A 13,958-nucleotide genomic window follows, 5' to 3' on the forward strand; every position below is an offset into this window, starting at 1 on the left:
GATCCCACATGCTGTGGGGCAACTAAGCCCGTGCGCCACAACTACTGAGCCCACGCGCCTCAATTAAAGACAGAAAACCCGCATAACACGACTAGAGAGAAGCCCACGTGCCACAACAAAAGATCCCACATGCCACAAAGAAGACCCAACGCAGCCAAATAAATAAATAAATAAATTGATTGATTGATTTAAAAAAAAACCTTCACCCAAAGTCACCAAATATTAACTTTCTATGCTACTTGCTTTATTACTCTTTTTCTCTCCCTAAATACTTCAGTGTGTCTTTTCTAAGAACTAAGACATTTTCTAACATTACCATAGTATAATTATCAACACTGGGAAATTCAACATTCTTTAATACTATTATCTAAGGTACAGACCTTACTCAAATTTTGCCAATTACCCTATCAATGTCCATTATAGCAAAAGAGAAAAGATTTTTTTCTAGTCCTGGAATCAATCTAAGATCACATGGTGCAGTTAGTAGTTTTTTGTGAAGTTTCCAATTTACATAAAAATTGAAAGAATAAATAATTGCACATTATTTACTAACTGCTATCATTTTGCCACATGTTTTTCTGTCTCTCTCTCAGCATCTATCATCAATATTACCCAGAGAACTTCCACAATAATAAAAATGTTCTACACCAGCGCTGTCCAATACATTGCCATGAGATACATGTGGCTATAAAGCACTTGAAATATGGCTAAAGCACTTGAAATATGGCTTGTGAGACTGAGGACTGGAGCTTTATATTTTATTTAATTTTAATGTAAATAGTTCCTTGTGGCTATACTTGCTACCCTATTGGATACCACAGGACCCAGGTATATATACGACATCTGTGTTTAAAAAAAAAAGTTAGTTGGAGGTATCATGACAGATCGGCCCTGATTACTTTCAGAATGCAATTCCTAACATAAGGGCATTCTTCCACCTACCACACCACCATTTTTATACCTAAAAAAAAAATGTATAGTCACTCCTTCCATCATTTGATACCCATTCCATATTCAAATTTTCCCAGTTGTTCCCAACTTTTTAAAAAAATATTTATTTATTTATTTGGTTGTGCCAGGATTTAGTTGCTGCTCTCCAGCTCTGTAGTTGTGGCACGCGGGCTTCTTAGTTGTGGCATGCCAACTCTTAACTGTGGCATGCATGTGGGATCTAGTTCCCTGACCAGGGATTGAATCCATGCCCTCTGCATTGGGAGCACAGAGTCTTAACCACTGCACCACCAGGGAAGTCCCCCAAACATACTTTTATAGCTGTTTTTCTCCCAACCCAGGATCCAAATAAGATGAACAAACTGTACTCAGTTGCTGACTCCTTAATCTTTTAACATCTAGAATGCACTCCCTTCTTTTTCCATGACAATGATTTTTAAAGACTTCCTTCCACCAGCTGTCTTATAGAATGCTAAATCCTGCATTTTTCTGATTGTTTCCTCATGGTTAGATTTACAGTGAACATTTTTGTCAAGAATACTAACTACACAGGTTAGGTTGTATACTTCTTACTGTACACACCAGGCCATCCTCCTATTGGGGATACTAATTTTGATCCCATGGTTAATGTGGGGTTTTCCAGGTCACTCCACTGTAAAGATACATTTTCCCCTCAGTAATTTATAATTAATAAGTGGGGTGATATTTTCAATGTTTCTTGTTCTTAAAAGACAAGCCAGGGCTTCCCTGGTGGTGCAGTGGTTGAGAGTCCGCCTGCCGATGCAGGGGACACGGGTTCATGCCCCAGTCCGGGAACATCCCACATGCCGTGGAGCGGCCAGGCCCATGAGCCATGACCGCTGAGCCTGAGCATCCGGAGCCTGTGCTCCACAACAGGAGAGGCCACAACAGTGAGAGGCCCGCATACCACAAAAAAAAAAAAAAAAAAAAGAAGTCAGAGAGTGTTCCTAAATAACATGGTCCCAAAACAGGGACCTCAGGATATCACCAGTTTCCATGGGCAGGCTTCTGTTCTGACCTAGCCCTGCTAATTATTAGATAGGAAGTAAAGGCTGTAGTCTCAAGTTCAAAACCCTACCAGTTCATTCTAATCCTTCTCCCTTCTCAAAAGGGCTGGAGCAGCCATGAGACACCAAGAGAAGTAATTAAAATGTATGAAGACTATAAAAAAAATCAATAACTCCATAAGAAACAGGCAAAGAATAGACACAGGCAACCCACAGAAAAGGAAATACAGATTTACTTAAACATATGATAAGACAATAAACATCACTTATCATTTAATGAGAAGTAAAACTATGCTGAGAACACAATTTTTTTTTTTAACCAACCAGACTGGCAAAGATAAAAAAAAAAAAATCTGACAACATATCATGTTGGTAAAGGTGTGGGGACTACAGCCATACCACCCTGAATGCCCCTGAACTCGGAAGCTAAGCAGGGTTGGGCCTGGGTAGTACTTGGATGGGAGACCGCTTGGCAATACCAGGTGCTGTAGGCTTAAAAAAAAAAAAAAAGGGGCCTCCCTGGTGGCGCAGTGGTTGGGAGTCCGCCTGCTGGTGCGGGGGATGCGGGTTCGTGCCCCGGTCTGGGAGGATCCCATATGCCGCGGAGCGGCTGGGCCCGTGAGCCATGGCCGCTGAGCCTGCGCATCCAGAGCCTGTGCTCCGCAACGGGAGAGGCCACAACAGTGAGAGGCCCGCGTACCGCAAAAAAAAAAAAAAAAAAAAGATGATGTGGGGAAAGAAGCACTCATTGATAACAACAGGTTCCCTCCAGGCAAGGGAACTGGGGAGCTGGAGGAACGGAAACAACTGTGAACTATGTGAGTGCATTAAATAAATGAGTAACATTTCCATTTTTAAAACAATAATTTAAAAATTTGGACCAAAGATACAATTTTGCCTCCCAATGATCACGTTGAGAGGCCTGAGCCCTGGTACTGAATGCCACTCCTCTCTCCCCGAGCATCTTGTGGTCCCGTGACTCCTCCTCCTAAAGCTACTGGAGCAGCAGGCTTTCATCCGTGTGATATGTGGTATTTACTGAGGCCTCACTATGTGTCAGGCACTGTTCTAGGCTTTGGGGCATCCACAGTAACCAAAACAGACAAAAACCCCTGTTCTCGTGGGGCTTACATTCTACGGAAAGAGACAGTGAATAAATGAAATAGATTCCAATAGGTCAAACATTAAATAGTGACAGGGGCTGAGAAGAAAAAGATAAAGTGGTGAAGGGGAGAGACATGAGGGAATCAGGGTAGGGAGCCTTTAGATTGGGGAATCAGGGAAGGCCTTGTTGAAAGAGTGACTTTGGGGTAAAAACCTGCAGACCAGGTAGATAACTCAGCCAAAAGAGCATTTCATTCAGCGGGAACAGCAAGTGCAAAGGCCCAGGGGTGGGAGTGTACCTGGTAGAGGCAATGAACAGCAAGGGAGGTCCATGTGGACCTGTGCATCTAGCCAGAGAGGAGTAAACGTGGAACAGGAAATGAGAAATGGAAGGGGTCGTATCACGTGGGATCTTCAGCTTGTACGTGGAGTGAGATAGACAGTCCTTGATGTGTTTGAGCAGAAAAGTAACAGGAGCTGGCTTACACTGTAACAAGATCACTGGCTGCTGTGTGATAAACAGAATGAAGCGGGGCAAAGGGCAGAAGTAGGAAGCCAGGTTAGGAGGCTACCGCCTTAATCTAGGGCAGAGGTGGTGCCAGCTGGTGGGTCAGCAGGGGTGGTGAGAAGTGGCTGAACGCTGTCCACATTTTGAATGTAGACACAACCAGATCTGCTGAATACAGGATATTGAGGAAAAGAAAAAACAAATCAGGTCAGTTCCAGGCATGTCACATTTTAGACGTTTACTAAGCCCTCAAGTGGAGATGCCAAGTGGGCTATTGGATATACAAACCTGGAGTTCAGAAACAAGGCCAGGCTGGAAGATACAAATGTGGCAGTGATCCTACTATTGGAGGCATTTAAAGTGAGAATGTTCGGATGAGCTCACCAAGGGAATGAGCGTAGATAGAAAAGAGCCCTGGGGAAGGGAGGATTCGCCAATTTTATATAATTCTTTCCAAAAGTTCTTTTTTTCCCCCTCCTCTTCAAAAACTCCAGCTATAATATGACAACCCTATAAGAATGAATAGTTACACTCATAAGCCAAAGTGTGGTATAATTCCACCTCTTTCCCAAAGATGGGGCTGGACCTGAAATGACAAACTTCATACAGTGCCACTCACCTTTCAGAATAAGCTGAGACTTCTCAAAAGGCAGGGCCACCCCTGCCCGGCTGGAGCTGGCAGATGCCATGTCATCACCAGGAAACTGAAAGACAAACAAAGCAGCAGGTTTAGAGGATATCTGATAAGAGACTGAGGAAGTGAACCCAATTTTAGTATCTAAGTTTAAAGAGATAGAAGCAAGAAAATATAAACATCCAGGACTTCCGTGGTGGTGCAGTGGTTAGGAATCCACCTGCCAATGCAGGGGACACGGGTTGAAGCCCTTGTCCGGGAAGATCCCACATGCCACGGAGCAACTAATAAGCCCGTGTGTCACAACTACTGAGCCTGCGTGCCACAACTACTGAAGCCCGCACGCCTAGAGCCCGTGCTCCTCAACAAGAGAAGCCACCGCAATGAGAAGCACATGCACAGCAACAAAGAGTAGCCCCCTTCACCGCAACTAGAGAAAGCCCACGCACAGCAACAAAGACCCAACACAGCCAAACATAAATAAATAAATAAAATAAAATTATTTTTTTAAAAAAGAAAATATAAACATCTAAGCAACTGCAGCCACGCTGCTTCAGGCAGAGTGGTGTCTATCTCATAATGACTACTGAATCTGGGTAGGACTTGGATGGGCTAAGAAGGACGCATCACTGCTACATCAACCTCTTAAGGAGGGAGAGCCTAAAATAATATCTCCAAAAAGAAAGTCACAGTTCAACATTTTTTTAAAAAGTAGGGACCTTCCCGGCAGTCCAGTGGTTAAGACTCTGAACTTCCACTGCAGGGGGCACGGGTTCAATCCCTGGTCAGGGAACTAAGATCCCAAATGCCTCACGGTGTGGCCAAAAAATAAATAAATAAAAATTTTAAACATTAAAAAAATTTTCTAAAGTAATATTAAACCAATTTTTTAAATGGACAGAAGATTTTAATAAAAGTTTCTCCAAGAAGATATACCAGTAAATGTGCTTATTGGCCAAGGAAATGACAGACCAGGATTCAATCTACATTTTCTGATTCCAAAGCCCAACATTCATCCAGTTGACTACTCTGCTATCACCTGGATGTGCACACGGACCTGGCCAACAAAGCACATGAAATAATTTTTGATGGACCTCATTAGCCATAAGGCATCCCCGTCACTCCATCTTGGCTAGAAGCAAAAGTCTATCTTGCATTTTGAGTGGATCTTTTACTCATACATAATTGTGTAACATCGTCATTTGTCATTTGGAAAATATTTGGTTCACTGAGTTCTATAGATATTCCAAATGTTGACACATTTCATTATACCCTATCCAAAATATCACATTTGTGAATGTCACCACTGATCTCATCAGACAAGTTTTTGAGTATTGGGAAGTTGTCAAGCTCTTTGTGGTAGATGGAAGTGTTCCAAAATTCTAATTTTCACTTAAAAACTCATATTCTATCATTGGCAACAAGCACTGTCAGTTGTTTTCCTTGAAGTGACAGGCTTACTTCATTCATCTTCAGGAAAATATCTGCCAAACACCCAAATCTATTAATGCTAGTTTATCTGTTGATTTTTTTTTAAGTAAAAATGGTATTTCATGAAAAAAGCAACTATGTAATACAGCTTTTAATTCAGTCATACAAGTGCTCTTTCTCAACACAACAGTTATACTTCAGTATGCAGGAGAAGTGCTTTAGGTGTATTTCCCATTTTCATCACATAGAATATTAAAAAGACATGCATGTACATGAGTAAAGACAATACAATTGGTAATTTTTACTGCTTCATCAAGCACATTCTTAAGTGAAACTGGCTTTCTTTCCTTTTTACTGAGCGGGCCATGAGGAACACAATGACAGCAGCCCAGGCCAGTGGTAGTGCCCTGATTCGTGCTATGGCACCAATAGTTTCACTGACCTTTGCTTTTGCACCATAAGTGCATGTGTCATAGTGAAAAAGGCAAAGTTATCACGAAAACAGTTTTGATCCTGCAAAACCCTAAAACTCTCGAGGGGCCACCAGGGGCCTGAGGACCATACCTGAGAACAGCTGCTATAAAAACACTATGAAACTCCTATTCTATTCAACATCATTTATACCTTCTTTCATTCTATTTGTATCTGATCTCTCTCCTAACTCTCTATTCTGAAGAGCTGTTCAGACTTAAAATGTGGTTATGAATGTACCATATTACTCTAAGAATGGAAGCCATTTGTATGAGAATTAAATGCAGCTACTGCTAAGTCACACTGATTTTGACATTTTCCACAACTGAAGTCAAAGAACTCTAGGCTTCGAGATTTAGCCAAAACAAAACAAAACAAAACCATTTGCCTCATTTATAAGATTTCCAGTCCAAAAAAATTTTAAGGGACCAGTTTTTTTCTGGACTAGTCTGTAACAGGCATTTTACTTACACATAAAGTAGCAGTGGAAACTTCTGAAATGTTGTGGGTAACATATAGGAATACAGTACTACAACTATTCTTATCAAGACTTCTAGAGACCAGACTTCCATGGTATTAAGTCCAAGAGTGAATTCTCAATCCTTGTCTTAGATGACCTATTGGCAGCACCTGACACAATGGGTAGATGACTCTTTCTTCCTTGAAATGCTTTCTCCTCTTGGCTTCCAGGACACCACACCTGCCTGATTCTCTTCCTGTCTCTCAGGCTGCTTTTCCTCAGCCTCCTTTGTTTGCTCCTTCTCTGCTCTCAAACCTCTAACCACCTGAGTGTCCCATAGCTCAGGTCTTGCACGTCTCCCCTTGGTTATCTCAACCTGTCTCATGGCTTTAAGTACCATCTATTTGGGGACAATCCCAAATGGGTGTGTCCAGTACGAACCTCACCCTTGAACCTCAGGTCCTCTTTGCGCATTGACAATACTGAGCTTCTGATACTCGCCCTCAGTCCTGTTCCGCATCTCAGTTAATGACAACTCCCTCCATCCAGTGGCTCAGGCCAAAATTCTGGGGCTCATTCGTGCTTCCCCTTTCCCTCTCACACCCCACATTCAACCCATCAATAAATACTATTGATTCCACCTTTAAAATATTTCCAAGCTCAAACATTTCTCTCCATCTCCACTGTCACTGCCTTGCTCCAAACACCATCATCTCTTAGCTGGGTTCCTGCTTCTGCCCTCTGCCCCCTTCAATCGAATTTCTACGTTCAGCAAGAGTCCTGTCTTTTAATATGTAATCAGATCATATCACTGTGCTATTCAAAAGCTGGAAGCTATCCAGTGGCTTCCCATCTACCTCAAAGTCCTTGTAATGACCTCGGAGGGTCGGCGTGACACACTGCCACACACCTCTCTGACCTTGCCTCCCATTTCTTTCCCCTCTCCCTACCTTCCCCATGGGCCTCCTCGCTGTTGCTTGAACATGCCAGCCATGTTCCCCCATCAGACTTCTGCCCCTCTGTCTAGAAAGCTCTTTTCCCAATTGTCCACATATACAGCTTATTCCTTCACTGTCTTCAGGCATTAACTCAAATGTTGCTTTCTTAAGGGGCCTTCCCTGGCCACCCTGTCAACCCCACCTCTCCACACACACTGTACCCATCCTTCCCTAGTTTACCTTTCTGCCTTAGCATTTATCACTGACATGGTTCATAGTGTATTGATTTCTTGTATTTATTGTCTCCCTCCTCTAGAATGTAAGCTCCATGAGGGCTGAGATGTGTGTCCCCCTCTTAGCCCTGTAGCCTACTATCTGGAATAGTGCCTGGCTCCTAGTAAGAACTCCATATTTATTGAATGAATGAAGAGCATCAACTTTCTGAAATTCAAAAGGATAATGGTTTTTTTTGTTTTGTTTTGTTTGTTTTTTTGCGGTACGCGGGTCTCTCACTGTTGTGGCCTCTCCCGTTGCGGAGCACAGGCTCCGGACATGCAGGCTCAGCGGCCATGGCTCACGGGCCCAGCTGCTCCGCGGCATGTGGGATCTTCCCAGACCGGGGCATGAACCCGTGTCCCCTGCATCGGCAGGCGGACTCTCAACCACTGCGCCACCTGGGAAGCCCAAGGATAATGTTTTGACTCTCTTAAAGTTTTTCTGGTAAAGCAATAAACATATCAACTCTTTTACCCATCAGATTAGCAAGAGATCAGAAGTCTGACAATAGTGTTGCTGAGAAGCCTCACAGGCTTCTGGAAGCAGTACAAGTTAGATGGTACCTGATACCTCCGACAGAGTTAAAGATGCATATATTGTAGTTCCCAGGATTCCATTCCTAGATATTTGCCAGGGGAAGATCTTCCAACAAATGCAGAAGAAACCATGTTCAAAATGTTCATCGTGGCAATGTTTATAACAGCAAAAATTTATAAATAACCTAAATGTCCATCAATGAGGGAATGAATAAATTGTGAAATAGTTATAAAATGGGATGCTATATAGTTCTTGAAATGTATGAATTCAACCTATATGTACAAACCCCAAACCATAATACTAGAACTAAAAAAAAAAAAAAAAAAAAAAAAGCAAGTGATAGCCTAAGTGTAAGGCAATGTCATTGGTATACACTTGAACTTTCACAAAACAATTGTATCTACTGTTGTGGACACACATAAATGGTATGAAAGTATAGAAGCATGGATGGGAAGGAACCACACCAAGTTCAGGAGAGAAGTTACCTCTGGGGTAGCGGAAGAGGGAGCAGGGGAACTGGAGTGAACAGAGAGACCAAGGGAACTTCGACTGTATCTGCAACATTTCATGTTTTAAAGGAAGAAGTTCTGAAGCAAATATGGCAAAATGCTACTATTCATTAAATCCAGATGGTGGTTTTTATGACTGTTTGTTATCTTATTCTCTGAACCACTTCATATGTTTGATCTTTTTCATAATTTAACAATAATTTTAAAGGGGATAAAAAGATGATATCTTGAGTAATGAAGGAAAGATTAATGATTGTAAATTAAGCCTCGGGGCTTTTAGTAACAGAGGTTAAAGCACTAAAAGCTGGAAATCCATTATTTATAGACTTTAAAAAGAAAACAATTTAAAAATCTTTACATCTACTGGGACTCGTTCTAAGGGTAGTAGCAACTCGACTAAGGGTAGTTTTTAAACTAGCTTGTTCTCCCTGAGCTTTAGCTGTTTTTAGCCTTTGCTCTGAACTAGAGAGAATTCTGGAGAATGAAACGCAAAGCCCTCACATGGCCTGTTACATGGGAGAAAGACCAAACCTTTCGATCTATACTTCGTGGCTCCAAAACAAAATCAATCAGATAAATTCCGAAGGCGGCTCAGAACAAAACCAACAGGGAAAGCAGTAGAAATAGAGTAGATAAGACTACCATGTTTTCTTCCTCCCATGTCTTTCATAATTACAGGCCACTGTTTACTAACAATAGCCCATGTTATTTATGCACAGCTTTGTCTCCAGATCCATTAGCAAGATACCACCCTGACACTACAAGGTAGGTATCTTTTCTTTTCTTTTTTCTAAATAAATTTATTTATTTTATTTATTTATTTTTTGGGCTACGTTGGGTCTACGTTGCTGCGCACGGGCTTTCTCTAGTTGCGGCGAGCGGGGGCTACTCTTTCATTGCGGTGCATGGGCTTCTCATTGTGGTGTCTTCTCTTGTTGCAGAGCACGGACTCTAGGCATATAGGCTTCAGTAGTTGTGGCTCACAGGCTCTAGAGTGCAGGCTCAGTAGTTGTGGCGCACGGGCTTAGCTGCTCCATGGCATGTGGAATCTTCCCAGACCAGGGCTCGAACCCGTGTCCCCTGCATTGGCAGGCAGATTCTTAACGACTGCACCACCAGGGAAGTCCAGCAGGCGGATTCTTAACCACTGTGCCACCAGGTAAGCCCCAAGGTAGGCATCTTGAATTGAACCTTTGCAATCCATGTATAACGACAAATAACCATTACTGTTGAAGGGAAAGTACCCCAAAGTACCTACAATTTCTGTCTCAGGGCCCCATATTGGACAGGGTTCCCAATGGGCATGAGGTCTAAACTCCTCCTAGCCACTTTAGGAAGCTTATGAAACCTGAGACCCAGATTTTACTCTACACCTGTCTCAGCAACACAAATAGATGACTCTGTACAGGCACTCAAGTAATTCCTTCCCCTGCTAATAGTGATGAGAAGTGTTTGCATTCAAATCACTTCCAAAAAAACTGAGTTAGCATAAGCCTGGGCAGGCAGGGGGAGGAGGGAGAACACGTTTAAAACATCACCAAAGGTTATAGATGCTCAATGAATTTCATTATTCAAGGAAGTCATGTATTTATCAGGAGAAAAAGGGGGAAGCCAAAACTAAGTATGGTAGATCTACCCAAATTTCTTGAAAAAAAAAAAAAACACATTATCCTCTGAACTTAACCTCTATGTAAATCTCAACAAGCACTTTTAAAAATAAAATATAAAATAACAGAGTAGAAAATATTAAAGTACACCATACATAAAGGAAAGTATTATTTCATAACAAGTTTGTTCCGATAAATGTACATTTACATCTTCATGTATACTGGGTCATGATATAAAATATGTATATGTCTTACTAAAGACTGTAGTCAAAACCTCTTGAGAACAACTGCTCTACAACAATCCTATCTTACTTAGGGTTTTAGATTAGAGAGACACAAACACTAGGCAAATAGACAAACACTAGATTGGGGGCTAACTAGTCACTCAGAGAAATGCCATCAGTTTATTATTATCATTTTAGGTCTGAGAAATTGTCCCAAATCTATGTAAAACAGTATTTATTCAATCATTCAATACATACTGAGCATTTATTCTGTACCATATACTGTTTTTGATGCTAATGATACATCAATGAATAAAACATTAAAAAAAAATTCCTACCCTACAAGATTCTCCTGGTGAAGAGCCAAGAATGATCCTGGCTCTGGAAAGGGAATGGGAAAAGTAACCATTGTGATGTATGCCCAGAGTGTTCTCGTAACAGCAGCCTTCACTCCAGGAAAAAGACTCTACCAGGCCTTATCCCAACTGGGGGGGAGGAAATTTCCCTGAGGCCCCCTCTAGACTTCTTATCGCACTGAGAAAGGAAAACAGTTAATAAACACTTGTAAAGGTCACAGCCCAGGGACAGAGACCCACTAAAAGACTGAGATTTAATCATAAAATTATAAAATGCTTTCCCCCACCCACACTCTGCCACCATATCGAGGGTCCAATAAAATAACAGTGGATTACAGCTGAAAGAGCTAAAAGGTGTATATTCTATTTAAGAAAGAGTTCTTAGGGAAGACCAGAGATTACAGGGGAGACAAAAACAAGGATACTAGCGTAACTTGAGGCCTCTGGTACCTACAATTACATCAGTCATTAAACACAAGCCAACTCCTAGCTAGGTTACACAAAACTCCCAACCAAATAAAGGCCTATTCACCTCAGCTCCTATTACCTAATACATCCTGCCGGCTTTCAGTTAGAAATTACAAGTTATGCTAAAAGGTAAGAAAAAATAGTGTGAAGAGACAAAGCAAGCATCAGAATTAGACTCAGATATGACAGACTTTGGAATTATCAGACAGGGAATTTTAAATAACTATGATTAATATGTTAAGGGCTCTAATGGAAAAAGTAGACAACATATAAAAACAGATGGGTAATGTAAGCAGAGACATGGAAACTCTAAGAAAGAATCAAAAGAAAATGCAGAACATGGTAACAAAAATGAAGAATGCCTTGATGGGCCCATGAGTAGACTGGATGTGGCTGAGGAAAGAATCAGTAAGCTTGAAAATATATTAACAGAAACGTCCCAAACTAAAATGCAAAGAGAAAAAAAGAATTAAAAAAAAAAGAAAATACAGAACTGCCAAGAACTGTGGGACAATTTCAAAAGGTACAAAATACACATGACTGTAGTATCAGAAGAGAGAACAGAGCAAAAGAAATATCTGAAATAATATGGTCAACAATTTCCCAAAATTAACGACATAACACCAAATAACAGATCCAGGAAGCTCACAGAACATCAAGCAAGATGAATACAAAAATCAAAAAATAAACTTCAAAAAGAAGCAAGGAAAGAGTGCAGTGAAATATTTAAAGTGTTAAAAGAAAAAACTCGGGACTTCCCTGGTGGTCCAGTGGTAAAGACTCCGTGCTCCCAATGCAGGAGGCCTGGGTTCAATCCCTGGTCAGGAAACTAGATCCCGCATGCACGCTGCAACTAAAGATCCTACATGCCGCAACCAAAGATCCTGCACGCAGCAACGAAGACCCTGAGTGCTGCAACTTACATTTTTTTTTTTTTTTTTTTTTTGCGGTACGCGGGCCTCTCACTGCTGTGGCCTCTCCCTTTGTGGAGCACAGGCTCCGGACGCGCAGGCTCAGCGGCCATGGCTCACGGGCCCAGCCGCTCCGCAGCATGTGGGATCTTCCCAGACCGGGGCACGAACCTGTGTCCCCTGCATCGGCAGGCGGACTCTCAACCACTGCGCCACCAGGGAAGCCCCAACCTAGAATTTTGTATCCAATGAAGTTACCCTTTAAAGTGGAGGAGAAAAAAAAAGACTTTCTCAAACAAAAACCTGCCCTGCAAGAAATGTTGAAAAGAAGTTCCTCAGAAAGAAGGAAAATGATATAGGTCAGAAACTTCTATCTACACAAAGAAAAGAGCATGGCAGAAGGAATAAATGAAGCTCAACCACTGGCTTCTTTATACAGTAAAAGATTGATACTTAGGGGAAGGGCATATGTGGGAAGCGGATGCCAAATAGGGAACAAACAAGAGAACTAGAGAGGTGACGAGAGGTATGGGGAAACACCATGCAGTGAAAGAATACAGGAATTTGGGAGGGGGTTGGAAGTAGAAATGTTAAACGTTGTGGACAAGGCAAGTCTCACTGAGAAGGTGACTTCTGAGCAAAGATCTGACGCAGGAGAAGGAGGGAACTGAGGATATCTGCGTTAGAACATTCCAGGCAGATAAAAGGGCAAGAGCTAAAGCTCTTGAGATGGTTGCATGTCTTGAAAGTGTAAGGAACGAAAGGGGGCCAGCGCGGCTGGAGGGCAGTGAAAGAGGAGGAGGAGGATAGTGATAAGAGATGCACCTGGAGAACTCCCTGGCAGTCCAGAGGTTAGGACTCCGTGCTTTCACTGCAGGGGGCATGGCTTGGATCCCACAAGCCACATGGTGCAGCCAAAAATTTTAAAAAGTTAAAAATTAAGAAAAAAAAAAAGATGCAACTGAATTTATCGTGTTAGGTAAAATCATCCTTAATGAATTATGAAATGCCTTGGAGCAGTGCCTCAATTCTTTCTACACATTTGAACACCTGGAGAGCAATAAAAACAAAACGAAACAAAAAAAACCCCACTGACAACCAAACCCTAACCTCAGAGATTCTCATTGGATTGGTCTGGAGTGGGCCGGGGACAGCTGTGTTATTTAAAAGCTACCCAAATGATTCCAAAGTGAAGTTGTGGCGAGAACCACTGGATCAGTGTTACTGAATCAGCTGAGGCTTCAACTAATTTGACTGCACTGAAAGTAGGACTTTACCTCTATCAGAATGCTCAAGGTTAAACTAAAATTATGTCCCAAAATTGCAAATGAAAAAGTGGGGGGGGGACTTCCTGGTGGTCCAGTGGTTAAGAATCCGCCTTCCAATGCATTGGATGAGGCTTCAATCCTTGGTCGGGGAACTGAGATCCCACATGCCGCAGGGCAAATGAGCCCACGTGCCACAACTACTGAGTCCTTGCACCGCAACTACAGAGCCCACACGCTCTGGAGCCCGCACGCCACAACTACAGAGCCCGCATGCCAC

At 42.1% G+C, this 13,958-nt stretch overlaps 1 protein-coding gene across 1 annotated transcript in view; it reads right to left on the reverse strand.

Annotated features, from left to right (window-relative positions):
• WWP2 (WW domain containing E3 ubiquitin protein ligase 2) overlaps positions 1-4,289 on the reverse strand; it is a 128,472-nt gene extending 124,183 nt beyond the window's left edge. The window contains exon 1 of the mRNA XM_079723710.1: positions 4,211-4,289. Coding sequence (XP_079579836.1) covers positions 4,211-4,280 — 70 coding nt within the window. The 5' untranslated portion in view covers positions 4,281-4,289. The remainder of the gene's footprint in view (positions 1-4,210) is intronic.
• Positions 4,290-13,958: the final 9,669 nt, after the last annotated feature.

The sequence above is a fragment of the Hyperoodon ampullatus genome (genome assembly GCF_949752795.1).
Source record: "Hyperoodon ampullatus genome assembly, chromosome: 18".
Taxonomy (NCBI): domain Eukaryota; kingdom Metazoa; phylum Chordata; class Mammalia; order Artiodactyla; family Ziphiidae; genus Hyperoodon; species Hyperoodon ampullatus.